Source organism: Rutidosis leptorrhynchoides, chromosome 4 (genome assembly GCF_046630445.1).
Source record: "Rutidosis leptorrhynchoides isolate AG116_Rl617_1_P2 chromosome 4, CSIRO_AGI_Rlap_v1, whole genome shotgun sequence".
NCBI lineage: Eukaryota > Viridiplantae > Streptophyta > Magnoliopsida > Asterales > Asteraceae > Rutidosis > Rutidosis leptorrhynchoides.
In genome coordinates, this window is record NC_092336.1 from 183,337,028 (window position 1) to 183,356,353 (window position 19,326).

Here is a 19,326-nt window from a genome sequence, read left to right on the forward strand (position 1 = left end):
AAATCTTTTACTAAAATCATGTTGAGAAGGATGCTATCAAGGAATTACTCAAGAAAAACGGTAAATTTCTACACCTAAACACCATTTAATCCGAAAATTAGTGTTCTTGAGAAATTTTATACCCAATTTAATTTTGATGCTTTTTAGTGTAATTATATTTAAATTATTTATGTATTATACTTGAATAACCTAGATTGATGCTATTTAACATGATTAGAAGCCTTAAACTTCAAATTTTGAGTAATCTAGGGTTTGTGTTCTTGAGCAAATTTGGCGCTTTTTGATATAAACAGGTTATGACCGATTTTTGTCATGAATTGTTGCTAAATTAAGTAGTGTAATATGTTTAGGTAGTTAAATGATCCAAACTTTGAGCCTAAACATGATTTTGAGAATTAAAGTGGACTTTTTCAAGTCTAAAATTCATGAACTTGATTTTTGAGAGATAATGCCATTTGAAACTTGTTTAATTGCTAGTAATGATTATTTTGACATGTTATTTGAGTTGAATGCTTATGAACTTGGCGAACATTTTCGTATATGCTTATTTGAAAAAGTGTAGATTTGATGAAAATATGAAAATGAGCTTAAGTTTGATATAAATTGATCATGTCATTGTAATTATTTTGATTGATGATTTTGCTGACACTAATGCATATTTGGATGCACAAAAATTGTGTTTGATGTGTTTTGCAGACTGAAAGGGGTGAATCTTCATCCCAAGCTCGCAATGCTCCTGCTGAGAATACGGAACAACAGGAGGTGGATAACTACTACAAACAAGATATACCTCATCCATTCATGACATTTTCTGATATGCACTTGGAAGATTTGCACCCGAACCTGAGATTTGACAGACTTTGGATAGATTATCCAAAATACCAAAGGAGTTTGCATACTCTTCATTCTAAAGCTGTTGAAGTACCTAGGGTCATAGAATGGGGACCATTAGAAGCTGTAGAATTGGCCGGGCCAATTAGAGAATTACTTGCACAGAGGTATGGTAATTCTACTTTTAACGATTGGGTACGGTTATTCAACAGGCGTAGACCTGTATATAAAGTATGGTGTGAAGAATTGTTGTGTAGTATAGAATTAAATGATCGGGTAGCTAGTTTAACCGATCGATCTTTTATTAGATTTTTGTTAGGAGGTTCGATGCGCCACATGTCTTTACTAGACATGGCTCAGGCTTTACGTATATATACGCCTGAGGAGTTAGCATCTGCCGATTGTAGAGGGTTGATACTAAATGGTAGAAAGATAGACGAAAATTTTGATATGCATGGTGTATGGAGTCAAATGACTAGCCATCACCGATTTAAAGGGGAAAATTACTCTTATTTGGATATAGATAGAGCAGAGTTAAGAGTAATTCATAGGTTTTTAGCTAATTCGATTACACAAAGAGGTAAGAATAAGGAAAAGGTAAATGAACAGGATTTGTTTTACCATATGTGTATTCGAGACCCACAAAGCGCTGTAAGTATACCTTATTGTGTGGGTTATTATTTATCAGCTATGGTTAGGGGGATGAGACCGCATAGCATAATATGAGGTGGTATATTTATTACTTTGATTGCTGAATATCTCGGTGTGGATATAAGTCGGGGGGGGGGGGGGTGGATTATTAGTCGAAGAACCAGAACCCCGCGATACAATAGGTTTAAATGTATACCATGGTGCGAAGGTTTTGAAGAGGCGAAATAACGCCGCAGTACAATACCATGGTAGACATCCACAGGTTGAGAGAAACCAACAGCCAGGTAATGTGGGAGGGGGAAATGAAATGACAGAAATGCAAAGGTTTATAGCTTCACAAGAGTATGAAAACGCTAGACATCGAGCATTTGAAGATTGGCAAGTTCATCAAAACCAAATCATAGCTCATTGCCAACATGTAGGTAGAAACTATATTCCTACTCAATCGCCCGTATTTCCTCCCTGGTCTATAGAGATCCAACCACCGTATCCTACGTATAACCCAGCCGAAGCATTCTATAACACATACGGTTATGCATGGAACCCCTACTGGTATCAGTATCATCCCTAGTCTACTTAGTTTTATTTATTTTATTATTTGTAATGTTAATACATTTAATACTTATGTTAATATTTGTCATAACCCGTCCTTAACCATAAGAACGCGTTAGATAACGTATGATTTCATTGCGAGGTATTGACCTCTATATGAGACATTTTTGAAAGAAAACTGCATATATTATACATTACCAACCATAACCATTATTTTTGTTACAAACTTAAGACAATAAAAAGAAGATTAACGTTTAGCGATAATCTTCGACTTACAAACTTTACAAATGATGACAACAACACGGTTTCTAGCATATTTTACAGTACAACATCTTGGATATGCAGTTTTATTTTTGACACAAACATGCGTACGCAAGATCCTGGTTAGATCCAACATGATGCAGCGGAAGCTTTAGAAATCACCTGAGAATAGACATGTTTAAAAAGGTCAACATAAAGTTGGTGAGATATAGGTTTAATGCCGGCTGCAATATATATATAGACCACAAGATTTCGTATATAATCAGTTTAATAAAAGTATTCTAAGTGGTTGAGCACTCGGTAACCATACTTAACATTTTCACGTCGCATATTCCCTTTAATATGAAATCTTACTACACCGTACCAAGTGTAGTCACAAAAACGAAGTACTGTGCAACCGTTGAATACTGGTCGTCCAGTCCGGTTGGGGTTGTCAGGCCCGATAGATCTATCAACAGGATTCGCGTTTACAATACCGCTGTAAATATTAGTTGCCAAGCTACAGGGAAGTATGCCAGTGGTACAACTCAACGTAGAATATATTTTTCAGTTACTTGTGTCCATATCGTAAAACATAAAATACATGTATTCTCATCCCGAAATATTTAGAGTTTAAAAGTGGGACTATATACTCACACTTGTCTTGATGATATATATAATTTGACTCGGTCTTCCGGTTGATATCACGGACCTATCCATATATAATATATTAATATGTTTTCATTTTAAACAAACGTTACATATATATATATACTTGTTATACTTTTAATACTTTGAATATTTCCTTAGTCCGAAGTTAGCATTCCGATGTTAGTAATTCAATTTTTAATGGTTCATTTTTAGATGTTTAATATACCCGCAATAAATAAAACCCCCAACGAAATAAATAAAACCCCAACGTATATGTATTGGTCGAGATTAATCTTGACCCATGGTACCGGTGTTGTCAAATGACGTGTTGCGTACAATCATGGGATCTTATGATTAATCTTCTCGTGTTGTTTACGGGTGATCCTGAACCATATAAAATTGAATTATAAGTACATATATATAAAATATCATGTTATCTTAGAAGTATGTGATTTTATGTAAATTTTTCCAATGAATCCCGAAGTCATTTAAGCCTTGGATAACCAATTTTGTTTCGGTCATAGTTTCTTCGTTACAAGTCCGTTTTCGTTGATTCAACTTGCCATCTCCTTGGATCGAGTCCCTCTTTAAGACTATGAACTGTAAATACCTTAGTTTGTATTCAAAATCACACGGCATAGGTCAAACTTTAGTGAAACTTATGAAGTTAATCATTTTCGTTACAACAAAATCATTTAATGACCATTTTTCTAAAAATACTTATACTTTGAAAAACCAAGTTTTACCTTGTTAAATTAACATATAAATAAGTTATGTTACATGTCTTGAAGTATTTTAAAAGTTAAGTTAGAAGGATCTATTTAGTTTGCAAACAAGTTTGAAAACATTCAAACTATGTTCTTGTTGTTAAACTTGTATACCACAAAATATGATAGCTATATATATATGAATCGAATAAGGTTATGAACATAAATTCTACCTCAAGTTCCTTGGATAAGTTTGCTGTAAAAGAGGAGTAAGAAGCTAGAATCAAAAGGGTGATAGAAGTGGATGAAAGATTGGAAGTAAGTTGGTGTTCTTGGAAGGATTTCTTGAAGTGTTTTTGTATGGTTTTCTTATGATGTTTAACTAGTGTTTTTGAAGCTAGATCTTCTTGATAAGTTGCTGAAGTGTTATGGAGTTTAGAGTTCTTGAAAGAGTGTGTGTTTTTGCTAAGAGATTTGAAGTAAAAATGAAACAAAATGGTGATACATATAGGCCTTTCAAAAACGTGGCCATTAGGTGTCATGGACAAAATTTTAGTTTGTAATCTTGCTAATTAGTCAAGTAATCATCCAAAAGTAATTACCTAGCTCTAAGGGCATGAATAATGGCTGGTTAGGTGGTGATTTTGATGTGTATTTACTATTAGTAAATACGTATAGGAGCTAGGTATGATACGAGTACAAATACTCTAGGTATACGTATAGAAATTTTGTGAAAAATGAAATGAGGATTCAAATATAGCTATCTTTTGTGAATACACTTATATGGTTTTATGTATTTAAGTTCTTTAAAAGTAATTAAATACATTACTTATACAATATATGTATAACATTATAAGTCTTAAGTATATATGTCAAATAACGTTACGTATTGTTATCGTTTTAAAAACTTAAGTTAGTAGTTTCAAAATACACATATAACTTGTTGTTATTAATATAAAATGAGATATTAAAACATTTATTAATCATTTTAAATATGTATATATACATTTATATACACAAACGTATAATTATCATATATTGTATAGTTTGTGATATCATCGGTCAAACTAGACGGTCAAACGTTGTGTAAAACTCTTTTCGGAAATATAAGTCTCGACAATTTGGATTGCTTATCATGTTGGCAAGGTTTAATTTATGTAAATATTAATCTTATAAGTATAGTATGATCGAAAAAAATGCGGGTCGTTACAATATTGTAATAGTTTTTATAATTTTCTAACTTTTATTATTAAATTTTAATAATTTTTGAATGTGGGGTAATATACCAAACTTCAAAAATATGTATATATGTTTGCAGTTTATCTTATGTACACAACAGGGTAAAACAACGCATTTTCAAAGACTGGCATTAAGTTCAGCAAAAGCAACTAATTTTGACGACAAGATGCAAAATATATGTGAAATAACAACGAGAAGGAATGAACAAATGATGTGCACCATTTATCATTCAACACAAACAACAATATGTTTGGAAAATTTGGTAAAATTTAATCATTTCTATGCTAATCACCCTCAATAATTTAAATTGTTACTGATTTCTTGCAAATGAGGGCATTGCAAGATCTTAAGTGTGGGAAGGGGTTAAATTCTTTCGGATTTTTAAAATTTTTATCTTAAACACTTGGTTACCATTAAAAATACTAGTAAAGCAGTAGTTATATTAGAATCTAGTGCTCTCTGATAATAAAGAACAGCCCTAGTCTTATATACTGACTACCCAATTCTAGTAAAAATTTTCAAAATTTTCTATTAAATGAACTCAAAATCATGTTTATACATATTTATGAACGATAAAACTAGGTGTTAACACCGAAATTATTGTTACCTTGGAAAGGACATAAATTGAGAAACAAACCAAAATGTTAGAATTCATTTAAAATGGAATAGAGGACAATAAAAAGGAAAATAAAAGGCAAGTGTGGGAAAAATTACCAAGTTATCTTAAACATATGTCACATATTTCTGTAACAAATAACTGAAAATACTTTTGCTTTGGACTAAACTAAACTGTTTTACCCGATGAAAGAAAAGAAGAGATGGATCTACACGATAAATCAATTCCATCATTAAAAGGAAGTAAAGTCTTCCGAAAAAGAAACGCGCTTCTTGATTTAGGTCAAGAAGTTGTCGTCCAGACCAGCTGTAGGTTGACGAAAAACCTAGAAAAGTCATCTCTAAAATCAGCAGGAAATCCACGGACCTCAGCATCAAACATGGTCACCAAGTGGTCAGATTTATCCTAACCATGAGAAGAATTTATCTCGTACAATGGGGGGCACCGTGCAAATTAGCTTGATAAGACTAATGAATCAGATCCCCAGAAAGGATAATCTCCTTAAAGATTAAAAATCAGCTTTTAAGACTGATATTACTCAATCCTTGAGATTGACCTTAAAGATTGAGAATTACAAACTCATGGAATTCAATGATATCTAAACTCGAGCCTGAACGAGAAAATATTTTGATCAAAATTACAAACCGATTTGTTTTCTAAAAACCCATTTTCAATGCGTTCATTACCATTGAACGTAAAATTCTAGGAATTCACCTGGAATTCATTAGGTCACTTGAACCAAATCGGGTGTCAACCGTAAGAACAGTGGTTGCATAGCATGGTCAAAGACAGGACCTTGTGCCAGACCGAAAAATTATAAGGGTGAGCTTTACTATTGCTCCTACCAAGGATAGTAATTGCGTCCGACACGTTATAGACCAAAATTAAAAGCATGTCAGGGGACATTGCCTTAACAGTTGCTTGTTCAACGCTTTCCTTTACAACCGGACGGTAGTTTACCGAAAGGTAATATACGGGACAAGTAAACTGGACGTGTTGCTTTCCAAATACAAGGTTAGCAAGTGGGTGACACAAAACCATAAGTTTTGAGCTAAAATTTTCAAATCTGAAACCCACTAAACCCACAAAAATATTTTGCAAACACCGGTGAAGGGTTATTCCGGAAAACTTATCTAGGGTAAAAGCTAGATTTAATTTTCAAAAGATCAAATATTTTCATAAAGATCCAATTTTCTTAAAGGATCTAAATTTTTATAGTCATATGGGACTGTAAACCACAACGTTACTACCATTGTTTATACCGCCGTAAAGAAATCACTGATGTACAAAGTGTGAAGAATAAAGAAGTGATTCTTGTATTTCAAGACTATATTGCTTGAGGACAAGCAACGCTCAAGTGTGGGAATATTTGATAATGCTAAAAACGAACATATATTTCATAGCATTATTCCTCAAGAAAGACAAGCTTTTAGTTGCAATTGTTCTATTTACAAGTGATATTCGTTTAAATATTAAAAGGTGAAGACAAAAGACAGATTCGACGAATTGAAGACGCAAACGACCAAAAAGCTCAAAAGTACAAAATACAATAAAAGAGGTTCCAATTATTGATAAGAAACGTCTCGAAATTACAAGAGTACAAGATTCAAAACGCAAAGTACAAGATATTAAATTGTACGCAAGGACGTTCGAAAATCCGGAACCGGGACCAGAGTCAACTCTCAACGCTCGACGCAACGGACTAAAAATTACAAATCAACTATGCACATGAATATAATATAATATATAAATAATTCTTAAAAATTATATATATATTATATTATTATTTAAAATCGTCGGCAAACAAAGAGCCAAGGCTGAATGAGCTGTAAAAACGAACTCCGCGACTTGCGGAGTTCGAAGGCTAAAAGTATCGCGACTCGCGGAGCCCCAAAAAATGAAAATGCCTATAAAAGCCAACGCAGTTCGACGAATTTTGATATCAATATATATCCATCCATCTATATATACGTAATATTTATATTTATAATTTATATTTTAATTTTAATTTTAATTTTAATCCTAATAATAAGGGTATGTTAGCGAATGTTGTAAGGGTGTAAGTCGAAATTCTGTCCGTGTAACGCTACGCTATTTTTAATCATTGTAAGTTATGTTCAACCTTTTTACATTAATGTCTCGTAGCTAAGTTATTATTATGCTTATTTAAAACGAAGTAATCATGATGTTGGGCTAATTACTAAAATTGGGTAATTGGGCTTTGTACCATAATTGGGGTTTGGACAAAAGAACGACACTTGTGGAAATTAGACTATGGGCTATTAATGGGCTTTATATTTGTTTAACTAAATGATAGTTTGTTAATTTTAATATAAAGATTTACAATTGGACGTCCCTATAAATAACCATATACACTCGATCGGACACGATGGGCGGGGTATTTATATGTACGAATAATCGTTCATTTAACCAGACACGGGAATGGATTAATAGCCACTAGAATTTTTAAAACATGGGTGAAATTATGTACAAGGACACTTGGTATAATTGATAACAAAGTATTAAAACCTTGGGTTACACTCAGTCGACATCCTGGTGTAATTATTAAACAAAGTATTAAAATCTTGTTACAGTTTAAGTCCCCAATTAGTTGGAATATTTAACTTCGGGTATAAGAATAATTTGACGAGGACACTCGCACTTTATATTTATGACTGATGGACTGTTATGGACAAAAACCAGACGGACATATTAAATAATCCAGGACAAAGGACAATTAACCCATGGGCATAAAACTAAAATCAACACGTCAAACATCATGATTACGGAAGTTTAAATAAGCATAATTCTTTTATTTCATATTTAATTCCCTTTATTTTATATTTAATTGCACTTCTAATTATAGCACTTTTATTTATTGTTATTGTATTTAATTGCACTTTTAATTATCGTACTTTTTAATTATCGCAAGTTTATTTTATCGCACTTTTATTTATCGCAATTTCATTATCGTTATTTACTTTACGCTTTAAATTAAGTCTTTTATTTATTTAATATTTTACATTTTGTTTTAACTGCGACTAAAGTTTTAAAATCGACAAACCGGTCATTAAACGGTAAAAACCCCCCTTTATAATAATAATATTACTTATATATATATATATATATATTTGTATTTTTATAAAATAAAACTAATATAGCGTTAAGCTTTGTTTAAAGATTTTCCCTGTGGAACGAACCGGACTTACTAAAAACTACACTACTGTACGATTAGGTACACTGCCTATAAGTGTTGTAGCAAGGTTCAAGTATATCCATTCTCTAAATAAATAAATATCTTGTGTAAAATTGTATCGTATTTTATAGTATTTTCTTGTAAAATTTAATAGCTATTTTATATACACCTCGCATAACATCAATAATTGCCACCAATTGATGTGAATGTTATGTATCGAGAGAATGATTTTTATACACAGGTTATGTGTATTAGTTTTTGTGCACGAGATATGTGTACGGTTACTAAGATTTATGAAAAATGGATTGCGTACACGAGAAAGGTGTACTGTATTTAAAAGATATCGCATGTACATTACAGGTGGGTGTAGGATTCGGGTCCATTTGTACCATGCAACATTTAAATCTTGTGGTCTATCAAAATGATGAATTTTATTGTTTTATGATAAACCTATGAACTCACCAACCTTTTGGTTGACACTTGAAAGCATGTTTATTCTCAGATATGAAAGAAATCTTCCGCTGTGCATTTGCTTATATTAGAGATAATACTTGGAGTCATTCATGACATAATTCAAAAGACGTTGCATTCGAGTCGTCGAGTTCATCAAGATTATTACTAAGTCAATTATAGTTGGATATATTATAAAATGGTATGCATGTCATCAACTTTCGATGTAAAGAAAGATTGTCTTTTAAAAACGAATGCAATGTTTGTAAAATGTATCATATAGAGGTCAAATACCTCGCGATGAAATCAACTATTATGAATCGTTTATAATGTATATGAACGGGTCCTTTCACAAACTGTTCATTCTCATAGAAGAAGAAGATCCTTTTAAAACAACGGGAGGATTAGCCTCTTTCACAATCAACCTCCAGAACATTAACCAAATCCACAACCGGAGTACAGATAGGAATGATCCAACGAACAATTTCCTATATGGTGACTTTGAACCCGAAAACAAAATACTAGGATCCGAAACAGGAGCCAAAATAGGATTACCAAACTGATCAGAATCTAACTTTTTAACATTGCAACCATTAAAGCAAACCATACCACAAAAACAATCAAAATTGTCAACCAGACCCGATTTACCTTTTTCCGACAAACTTTCAAAAACAACCTTATGATCTAAAATGAACCTCCAAGTACGTGAACATTTCTTTTCACAATCTTTACCTTTGAACGGAAAAGATGAGAGAGAATCAACCGGATTGCATTCAATATGAGGATCAACGAGAGCCTTATCTCTTGAAGATACAGGTTCAGTCGACATGGGTGATTCTGTCTCACAAATAACATCTGGTTTGCAAGCGACAAAATCTGGGTTAGGCAACACTTCATTCGCTACCATGTTACCGGAATCCATATGTCGTTTCACGTTTTGAGAAACCCTCTCCCAATTAACGGGATTATAGATGCACAAAAATCGGATCCGGATTTAAAAAAATCGGACAAAAAAAAAACGGATTTTTCCAAATCCGGTTCCGGTTCCGGATCCGGTTCTCGGGGTCGGTTTTTTTTCGAATTTTTTTTGGAATCGGATTTTTTTCGGATCTCGACCGGATTTTTTTCGGACTAAGATCTTTGTCCGATTTTGATTTTTACCGGTTATATTTTTACCTGTTCAATTTTTATAACTTTTGAACAACAATAATATAATCAATATAAACAAAATGTATAACGCTTAAACAACTATAAATAATATAATTATAATTTATAACGCTTAACACCATAAATAATATAAATAACAACATTTTTATTCAAATGATTAACCACTATAGATAATATAAATAACAATAACAGTACATTTATTTGAACGATACAAGTTACAACTATAAGTATACAAAAGTTAATACATTATTCAAGCTTCGGCATGGCCATCACCCGATAATGTATTACGAGCAAAGTATATCGAGCTTCGGCATTGCCATCACCCATTATACATTACTCGTCTTGCCTTCGTCGTTCGTAATATTCTTCACTTGCTTCAAATTCGGGGTCATCAACCGCAAATGTTCGTTGGTAATTTGCAATATATTCGTCCATGTTAATGGGATCATATTCACCTTCCTCCACTTCGGTCTCGGTATTTCCTTCGGTTGATGAAGGTGATAATCCCGCTTCTATTTCTTCCATCTCTATGAAATCTTCAACGTCATTATCTAATGGACATTCTAATGACGTTTGTTCTTGTATCCTATCTACCCCGTCCAAATAATCCTTCAAACATACACATACTTCCACGGCTTGGGGGGTAAGTCTTGACCTTCTTTCCGAAATAATTCGACCGCTAAGAGAAAAAGCCGATTCGGAAGCTACTGTTGAAGCTTGAACGGCTAATAAGTCACGAACCATAGCGGATATTATTGGATATGTGTCTTCTTTTGTTTTCCACCAAGCCAAAACATCAAAGTTGTGAAATTGTTCGGGATTCATGTTTAATGCAAAGTTTCCAATCTTGTAATTTCCCAACTCGCTTGTGGGTGCCGATGTTCGGGCACGTTTCGAAGCGTCTTCACGTAATTGGTTAAAAAGACTAATATTAAGGTCTCGGGCCCTTCGAGAAGATGATCCGCTCTCAAATTGGTCAACAATTGGGTTTGCTTGTCGACCATAAGTTGTTGCATAAATTGAAAATAATTGCTCAAAGGTGTTATTAAATTCGAATATTTGGTTGTTTATATAGTTGGGTTCGTCGCCTTGGGGACCATGAATACAATCCAAATTTTGATATATTGTTGTCATCAAAAGTTCCACCCCATTAAAATTGATTTTCGGGTCAAGTGCGGCCGCAAATAAAAAAAACTTTAGGTATTGTTCCAAAATATTTTTTTTAGTTTTTTTCTTATGTGAAAAACGGTTTGTCTAAAAATACGATTATTTGAGTTCGCAAATTCGTTAATTTTTTCCGTCATTATATAAAGTTGTTGTAAAACTAGTGAGCTAGTTGGGTAATAAACACCCGAAACTTTTGTCGTTGCCTCTTTAAAAACTTGTAAAAAATTTGTTAATGCTTCCAAGTCATCCCATCCGTCGTTATCAATCGGTTCGGAATATCCCTTTCTAATTAGTCTATTATTAAAACCGATTAAAGTTTCTTTTTGTCGTAATATATTTTCAAACATAAGACAAGTAGAATTCCACCTAGTATTATTATCAAAATAAGGACCTAACCAAGTGCCATTACAAGTTTTAACGAAATTTTTATAGTTTTTATGTCGTTCGTTGCTCGTACGATGTATCGTTACTAATAACTTTCTAAATTTATCTTTTAACGAACTACAATAAGTTAAACAATCTTGAACGGCCAAGTTTATAATATGAGCAACACAACGTGTATGTATAAACGCACCATTTAAAACCGGTTGCATTCGTATTTTTAACATATCCATGGCACTAGTATTATTAGAAGCATTATCTAGCGAAATAGTAAAAACTTTATCGATTAAATTATATTCAATCAAAGTGTCTTGTATAATTTTTCTTAAATTATTACCATTATGCGGATAAGCAAATAATTTAAAAGCGATAGTCCGTTTCATTAATAACCACGAATCGGGATGAAACCAATGAGCGGTAACGGCTAAATAAGAATTTGCCGTTCCGTGTGGTGCGGTCCAAACATCACAAGTTATGGAAACTTTATGTTTATATGTTCGAAAACCTTCAATTATATCATTTTTAGCTTTTTTCCATAATTTAAAAGCGTCACGTCTTAGAGTAGTACGACTTACATTGTTATATCGCGGTTGTAGTCGGTTCCGAATTAGCTCCGTAAGCTTTGGATTGTCGAAGTGGTTGAAAGGAAGCCCTTGTTGAATGACAAACCTTGCCAAATCTTGACGAAGAGCTTCTTGATCGTATAAAAAAATCGAACCAACCCGACCAAGTGTAGGTTGTGTCGGGTCTTCTTGAACGGCTCCTTTACAAGTTTTTTCAAAATGTTTTCTTAACGTAGAGTTACCCGAAACACCTAGGAACTTAAAACATCTCTTACAACGAGCTCTTTCTTGATTATCATTCATCACGCACAAGTCGAAATTAGACCAAACGTCACCTTTTCGACTCGTATTTTTGATCATACGAACATCGTTGTTGGTATAACGTTGTGAAGATGTTGCAACGGAAGCAGAATCGGAAGCGGATGCTTGTGAATTATCCATTATAGGATTAGTAAGTAGAGTTTAGTGGGTAATTATAGTGTAATTATAGAGTAATGTGAGATTTAGAGAGAATAGAGAGAATTAGATGGTGTGCTTTCAACCAAAACCCAATACCATCTATTTATACTACACTTGAAGGGGTAAAATGGTCCAAAAAAATCAAAAAACTGAAAGGAAAAAAAAAACGGATATAAACGGCTATTTTTTTTGAATCTCGAACAGCTCCAAAATCCGGATTTTATCCGGTTCAAAAAAATCCGGATTTTATCCGGAAAAAATCCGGTCCCCAGCCAACGTCTAGATCCGGTCGGATCTGGATCGGATCCAGGAACCGGATCCGGTTCTGACTAAATCCGGATCCTGTCAGATCCGGTTTCGGTTTTTTTTCGGTTTTTTTTTTATCCGGTTTTTTTGTACACCTATAAACGGGATAAGATCACCCTCACACACGGCTCGATTGGAATTAGCCAAAGTCGAAGTCGGAAACTCATCATTGAAAACACGAGCATAGTCGTTAGATTTAACTTCGTTAACCCGAATGAAGTACAAATCCGACCCCAAATTGTTTCTAACTTCTCTGATGACATCGATTACACACCGACGGGCTATCCAATTCCAAACGAAAATGTGGTACCAATTTGCTTCAACTCCGACGAAGAACTAGCAACATATAGGACCTCACCAAAACCCGCAGCCAACTCTCGACTCGACGAACTAGCACCTCATACTAATGTAGTCCAATTCCTAAAACTTAATTAATGTAATACACGGAGGCATGTACATGAACCATGTAAAACAATTATTATAATCCCCTGTTTATATTAATATATTTGTATATTTGTATTAATATTATATATTCTATATACATGAATAAATAGACCCCAATAATGACATGAAGTTTTCTACATAAGACTGAAGCTTTCTATGCTATGATACATACACCTAGCTTTATGCCATGTATCCAAGCCCAATTAATATTTGACCCAACATGGACTCACAGGCCGTCCCATTGATCTCCAAATCCATTTCAGGTCTTCATTAGATGCCTGTAGGGGTAACTCACAAACCCTGCTCACTTTTGAAATACACGAAAGTTATTACAACAATTATAGAATGTTGGTCACGACCCCTTAAAAAAATTACATTTTCGAAATAGCCTGATAGATAATAAAGAACTAAATGCATGTGTGCTTGCAAATTACACAAGGTGTGCACATACCAATGTAACATATATAATTATATAACATACATTATATAGAAGAGTGAATCGTTTTCGGATGTCTCCAATTGATTGCAGAATTGTTTTTTGACAAACTGTTTACTGTTGAGTTAAAACAATTGAGCTATTTGTTCATTGTAAGCATAAACTGTAGATTTGCATAATGAACGGTATGTTATAAAATCAGTAATTGTCAAATGAGCGACGTGTTAAGTCAACTATAGCAATTCAGGAGTTCAAAGGGATCAAAGTGCAAACAAGTGGCAATGTTGACCCATTCACTTATGATCCACTCATATGGAGCTATGTTTTATCTCTTGATGAACTAAAATAATAAAACTCTAGGTTGCTGAAATTGAGTAGGATGCTGAAAGCAAAGCTTTTTAACGAGTACCTTGTAGTGATCTAAATATAATCAGCCGCCTGAAGTTCACTGAATGAATCTGATTCACTCCTTATTACCCTCGTTTTATTGCCTCTTATTTCCAGAACCTGGTACATAGATATCATATCAAACATCTGTAAGCATTACACAAAACATTATTTTTATACTGATGTAACAATATAAAGAAAGAATTTGTGACAAACATCTGTAAAAAATATGAGGTTACCTCAGGTCTTGAATCAAGAACTCCACTAGACATCCCCACGTCAACACGCCAAATGCTACAGTTATATTTACTGCATTCCACATAATATATATTGATAATGGAGAAATATGAATTGAAAACTCTAAATTTATACGTATTTATCTAGTCCTAAGTCCTTATGTCCCGAAAATATTTACTGTATATCAAATAATGTTTTTCTTACCAGTTAACTCCTGTAGTTTGTGGAGTGTGTCCCACCACCATTGCCTTCGCTCCAACTACTTGAAGCGTGGTATCAAGAACAGACTGAATCTGTAGAACAAACACATTTTAATATATATTATATGTCCGTATAGTAAAGAAACTGAATCATACTTGATAGCTGGGATTTGGGAAAACACGATAAGGATACAAGAAGATATAAAGAAACTGAATTTTACTTGCCTGCTCAATGTGATGGTCTTCTAAATCCGAGGTATCTCGAGAGTATAAACGATTCCACACGACACTGTCATAACCTCTAGTAGCTATAAATGGTATTTGTGACTCGTCGCCTTCGTCTTCGTTAACATTAATCATCCATTTAGATACCTCACTGTTTATCTTCTCTATGCCATAAGTAACTGCACAGTTACCATATATTCAGTATTTAACCCCTCGAAAATAAAGTTAGTTTAGCATGTCCATATATGAATTTAACATTGTTGGGGACAATATTTGAATGTGCATTGTAGGTTTAAAGTAGTAGTATTCAGATAATCAGTTGTTTGAGTGTCTGACAAATTATGATTGTCCATGAAATTAATTCATAAATGACCAAAATGACACTATTGAAATATAAAAGCTGAAAAACATCTTGTGAGATAGAAATAAAAGTATCTCGAGGCTCAAATATAAGAAGTGGGGTAATTGTAATATACCGTTCGATGATAAGTTTTGTTGCATCTAATATGAATCTGATCAACCAAACAACATAATATATATTCTTTATGACTACAAGGCACACTCGTTACAGAGTACAGACTAATGTATAGATAGGTTATGTTCTCATGTACATCACTCTCCTTTGATGCCATTACTGATAACGATTGACTTAGTACTTGTTTTAGTACAAAAGGAATTTAAGTAAAAAAAAAAAAAAAGATCGAGTTATCTAATAATGAATAATAGCTTATATGATGAAAGTACAAATTTACCATGGTGGGGAAGAAGTCCCCCGTGACAAAAGACCCAATCATCAACTTTTAGCACAACAGGATGACGTGCCAATTCAGATGCCAATGGACCTCCGGGTCTTAAAAGTATCGATCTTGCAATTACTCCCTTTTGCCGCTGTCCTAATATGTATACAAGTCAATCAATCCCATCACTCTTCATCAGAATCGAGTATATTATCAAGGTTGCAAAAAATAGCTACTCAGGGAGTAGTTGGTCAGGATTTTTTAGGGAGTATTCGGAAACTCGGGGAGTACTCGAATCTTGAATAAGTTTGACTTTGACCAAATTTTGACAGATTTTCCGAGCAATCCCGAGTTTTGACCGATTTTCCAAGTAAGCCCGAGTTTTGGCCGAGTTTGACCGAGTACTCGCTGAGTTGCAAAAATTGAGTACTCGCCGAGTAATTTCAAATACTGCAACACTACTTGCAAAATATTATAGGATTTTGTAACCGCCTCATAAAAGTCAACGTTAACCACTATTTACAACTCTTTAAAGCACTGACAGCCTAAGGGTTGTCGTTATCAAAATCCAATTCCAATATTATATCATAATATATGATATTAACAAAAAAATGACATCATGATTGTCACAAACATTGAGGCAGGAGTATGGTTCACCATCAAAATTCAAATGAACTGCATACCTTTACTAAGTTCCACGGTCCCCACGAACTCTGAGACGTTTTCCTTTCTTCTTTCCAACTTTCAGATACTTCAGACCAACTTTCAAATGCATCTTCCCAATTATGCCCACAATCGTCCAAATATTCTAGAAAGTCGGAACACTCATCAAATGCACCAGAATCAACGTATCTAAAATCCCCTTCGACATTCATAGTTTCATGATTTCCATTCACCTAACAGTAATAAACTGTCGAGTTAGCAATTAAACTAAGAAAAGTAATGTGTTTGACCTAAAAGTCAAAGCCTACCTGGAAAACAGCACCGCCATATTCTTTAGCTTGAATTTGTAGTGACCTTAATAATGATAATATAGCAATTTCATCTTCTCCCCTGTCAAGTATATCTCCAAGCTGAACCAAGACCTGGTCAAAAGGTATATTGTTTATTTAGAAAAAAAAAAAAAAAAAAAAAAAAAAAAAAAAAAAATCGTATAGCATTCTATATACATGTTCAGAAAGTTATAATGTAAATAGCCCTAGTATAAAGGCATACCGTTTCTTGACCAGTCCATGTGTCTTGACCATCTGAACTCAAGACACCGGCTAACTCAAGTGCGCCCCTTGCTTTTGCTAGGTCCCCGTGCAAATCTCCAACTATGTAGAATAAAAGTATGGCAGTTGAGAACCAGAATCAGTTACATTATTTATATAAATATATAATTATTTATTTATATAGTCATTAAGAAGCTTCAAAATGCAGCTATTCTATTCTGCATTATAGTTGATTAATTTCTATGAATATTTCCAAATAAAAAGTTATAAGCTCCATAAAACAATCAAGAAACATTGTAGATTACCTCTCATAAGTAAATTCTACTTCCCAAGAACAGTAAAGATCATCAATTTGAGTATTTACATTTCTCAAGTCCAAATACTCCCTGATTGTATTTATTAAAATAATATGTTGTTTGCATAGGTTCATTTTCAAAATTAACTGATATATTGAAACAAAAAACAACAAATAATATCATCACGAGCAACTTAAGTATAACCTACAAAATCAATAATTCAATAGTACTAACGACTACAAATCAAACACCACATCTATACTAATGTATAGTACATTGAGCCCTTCCATGTTAAGCAGTTTTTAATCTCGTTAACCTTAGCTACTAGTTAGTTATGAGGTTTTCCGTGTTTGGGTTACCCGGGAGGCTGAATATTTTTTTGGTCTAATGTAAGAATAGTCCATGACCGTTTCTAAATCCTCCTCTGGCCACCACAAGATTTGGACCTGAAACCTCTTTGCAAGGATACTCACTAGGCTATCTTCTGATGGTAATATATGTTTAATAGGATACTTTATGCTTGTAGTCAGGGGCAGATTTACTTTAGTACCAGTGGTAGCACGGGCTACCACTGAAATACGCAATCTAGTGGAAAAAATTTGGGCTTTTATCTAGTGACACCACTGGATGTAGTAAATTTTTTCGTGTGACACCATTTGATAGTAAATTTTTTTTTTTTAAACTTTTAACTTGTGATACCCGTGACTACGATTTCTAGATGCACCACTGCGTGTAGTAGGGTTGCAAACCAGTAAAGCCTAGCTCAACTCGAGCAATTTAGACTAAGCCCGAGTACTAATTGATAGCTTGATAAGCCTTTAAGCTTAGCTCTTATAATCTAGAAAACTCGACCAATTTATACACATACATATTTATTAAAGCTTGAAAAGATAGATAATAGCTTGAGCCAAACTGTTGTAAATTCGATCTCGGAATGATATACATTTGACATTTCGATCTCCATTGTAAAACTAGAACACAATCTACGTAAACACATCATGTTTAGTGGCCAATGTAGGCATTTCAAGAGCTCAAATGTAGCAAAAAAAACCCTAAATAATTAATTTAATATCATATTAAATATTAAATATATATCTCTAACTAAGCTACACTAAATCCTCAACGCCTTTATAGTTTTATTTAACAGAAATGTTAACATATTAACGACTCTTCAACGAGTCAATTAAATCGACTGAAAAAAAATAAATAAATAAATAATAAAATTACCGGCAACGATACGACGACCGGGAGCGGAAACGAAGGTCGGAGGATCACCGGAGATAACAATCGGTTTTAAGTTGCCGGAGCTACCGAAGTTAAGAGACGTTGGAGGTGAGGGAGAATCAATGAGCTTGCGAGAAGGCGGTTGCATAGGTAGCGAATTAAGAGATGATAATGAAGCCATCGCCATTGTTGGAAGCTTTGAGAGAATATATTTGCAATGGCGAACGGCTTCCACTACAACCACGAATTTTTTTTTTATCTTCAATGCTTTTGAGTTTTTTTTTTTTTTTTTTTTTTTATTCGTTTACGAAATTCTGTTAACTAATTTGCAACATTCGTCCCTTGACTTTTAATTTTGTAAGATTTTGGATGAAAGTTTGCAAATAATGCTCAAATGGACACTTTCAGTAATCATTATCCTTCACAATTGTTAAGAGTAAGAGGTGATTTACAATTTTTTCGTTAAGTTACATAAGGATAAAGATATATATATTGATATTGAATGACTATATATAGTAATTGACAAATGAATAATTTTGTTTAGTTATTGTATAATAAATCGTCTGAATTTTACTTTTAAAACTGTCTGTAACTAACAAACATAAATGTAAGAATATACACCAATATATACGTCGCATGTTTTGTTACGTTGCAGGTCGTTTAGTAACGATGAGTCGAGGAATAATGCACCTCGGGTGGTTACGTGTAATGAATATCACAGAGAAGTTGCAGTGTCACAAGCAATTGTGG

At 33.6% G+C, this 19,326-nt stretch overlaps 1 protein-coding gene across 2 annotated transcripts; it reads right to left on the reverse strand.

Moving 5' to 3' along the window:
• Positions 1-13,667: 13,667 nt before the first annotated feature.
• LOC139841699 (shewanella-like protein phosphatase 1) lies at positions 13,668-18,825 on the reverse strand. Of its 2 annotated transcripts, none has more exons than XM_071831903.1 (10): positions 18,580-18,825; positions 17,058-17,158; positions 16,814-16,927; positions 16,526-16,738; positions 15,858-15,993; positions 15,106-15,284; positions 14,885-14,973; positions 14,683-14,752; positions 14,466-14,563; positions 13,668-13,920 (listed from the first exon to the last, which is right to left on the reverse strand). In XM_071831903.1, the coding sequence occupies exons 1-9, from the start codon at positions 18,761-18,763 to the stop codon at positions 14,477-14,479; spliced, it is 1,173 nt and encodes a 390-aa protein (XP_071688004.1). In that variant the 5' UTR covers positions 18,764-18,825; the 3' UTR covers positions 13,668-13,920; positions 14,466-14,476. The 2 variants fall into 2 exon arrangements, with proteins under 2 accessions (XP_071688004.1, XP_071688003.1); XM_071831902.1 differs by having other exon boundaries at positions 13,668-13,927.
• Positions 18,826-19,326: the final 501 nt, after the last annotated feature.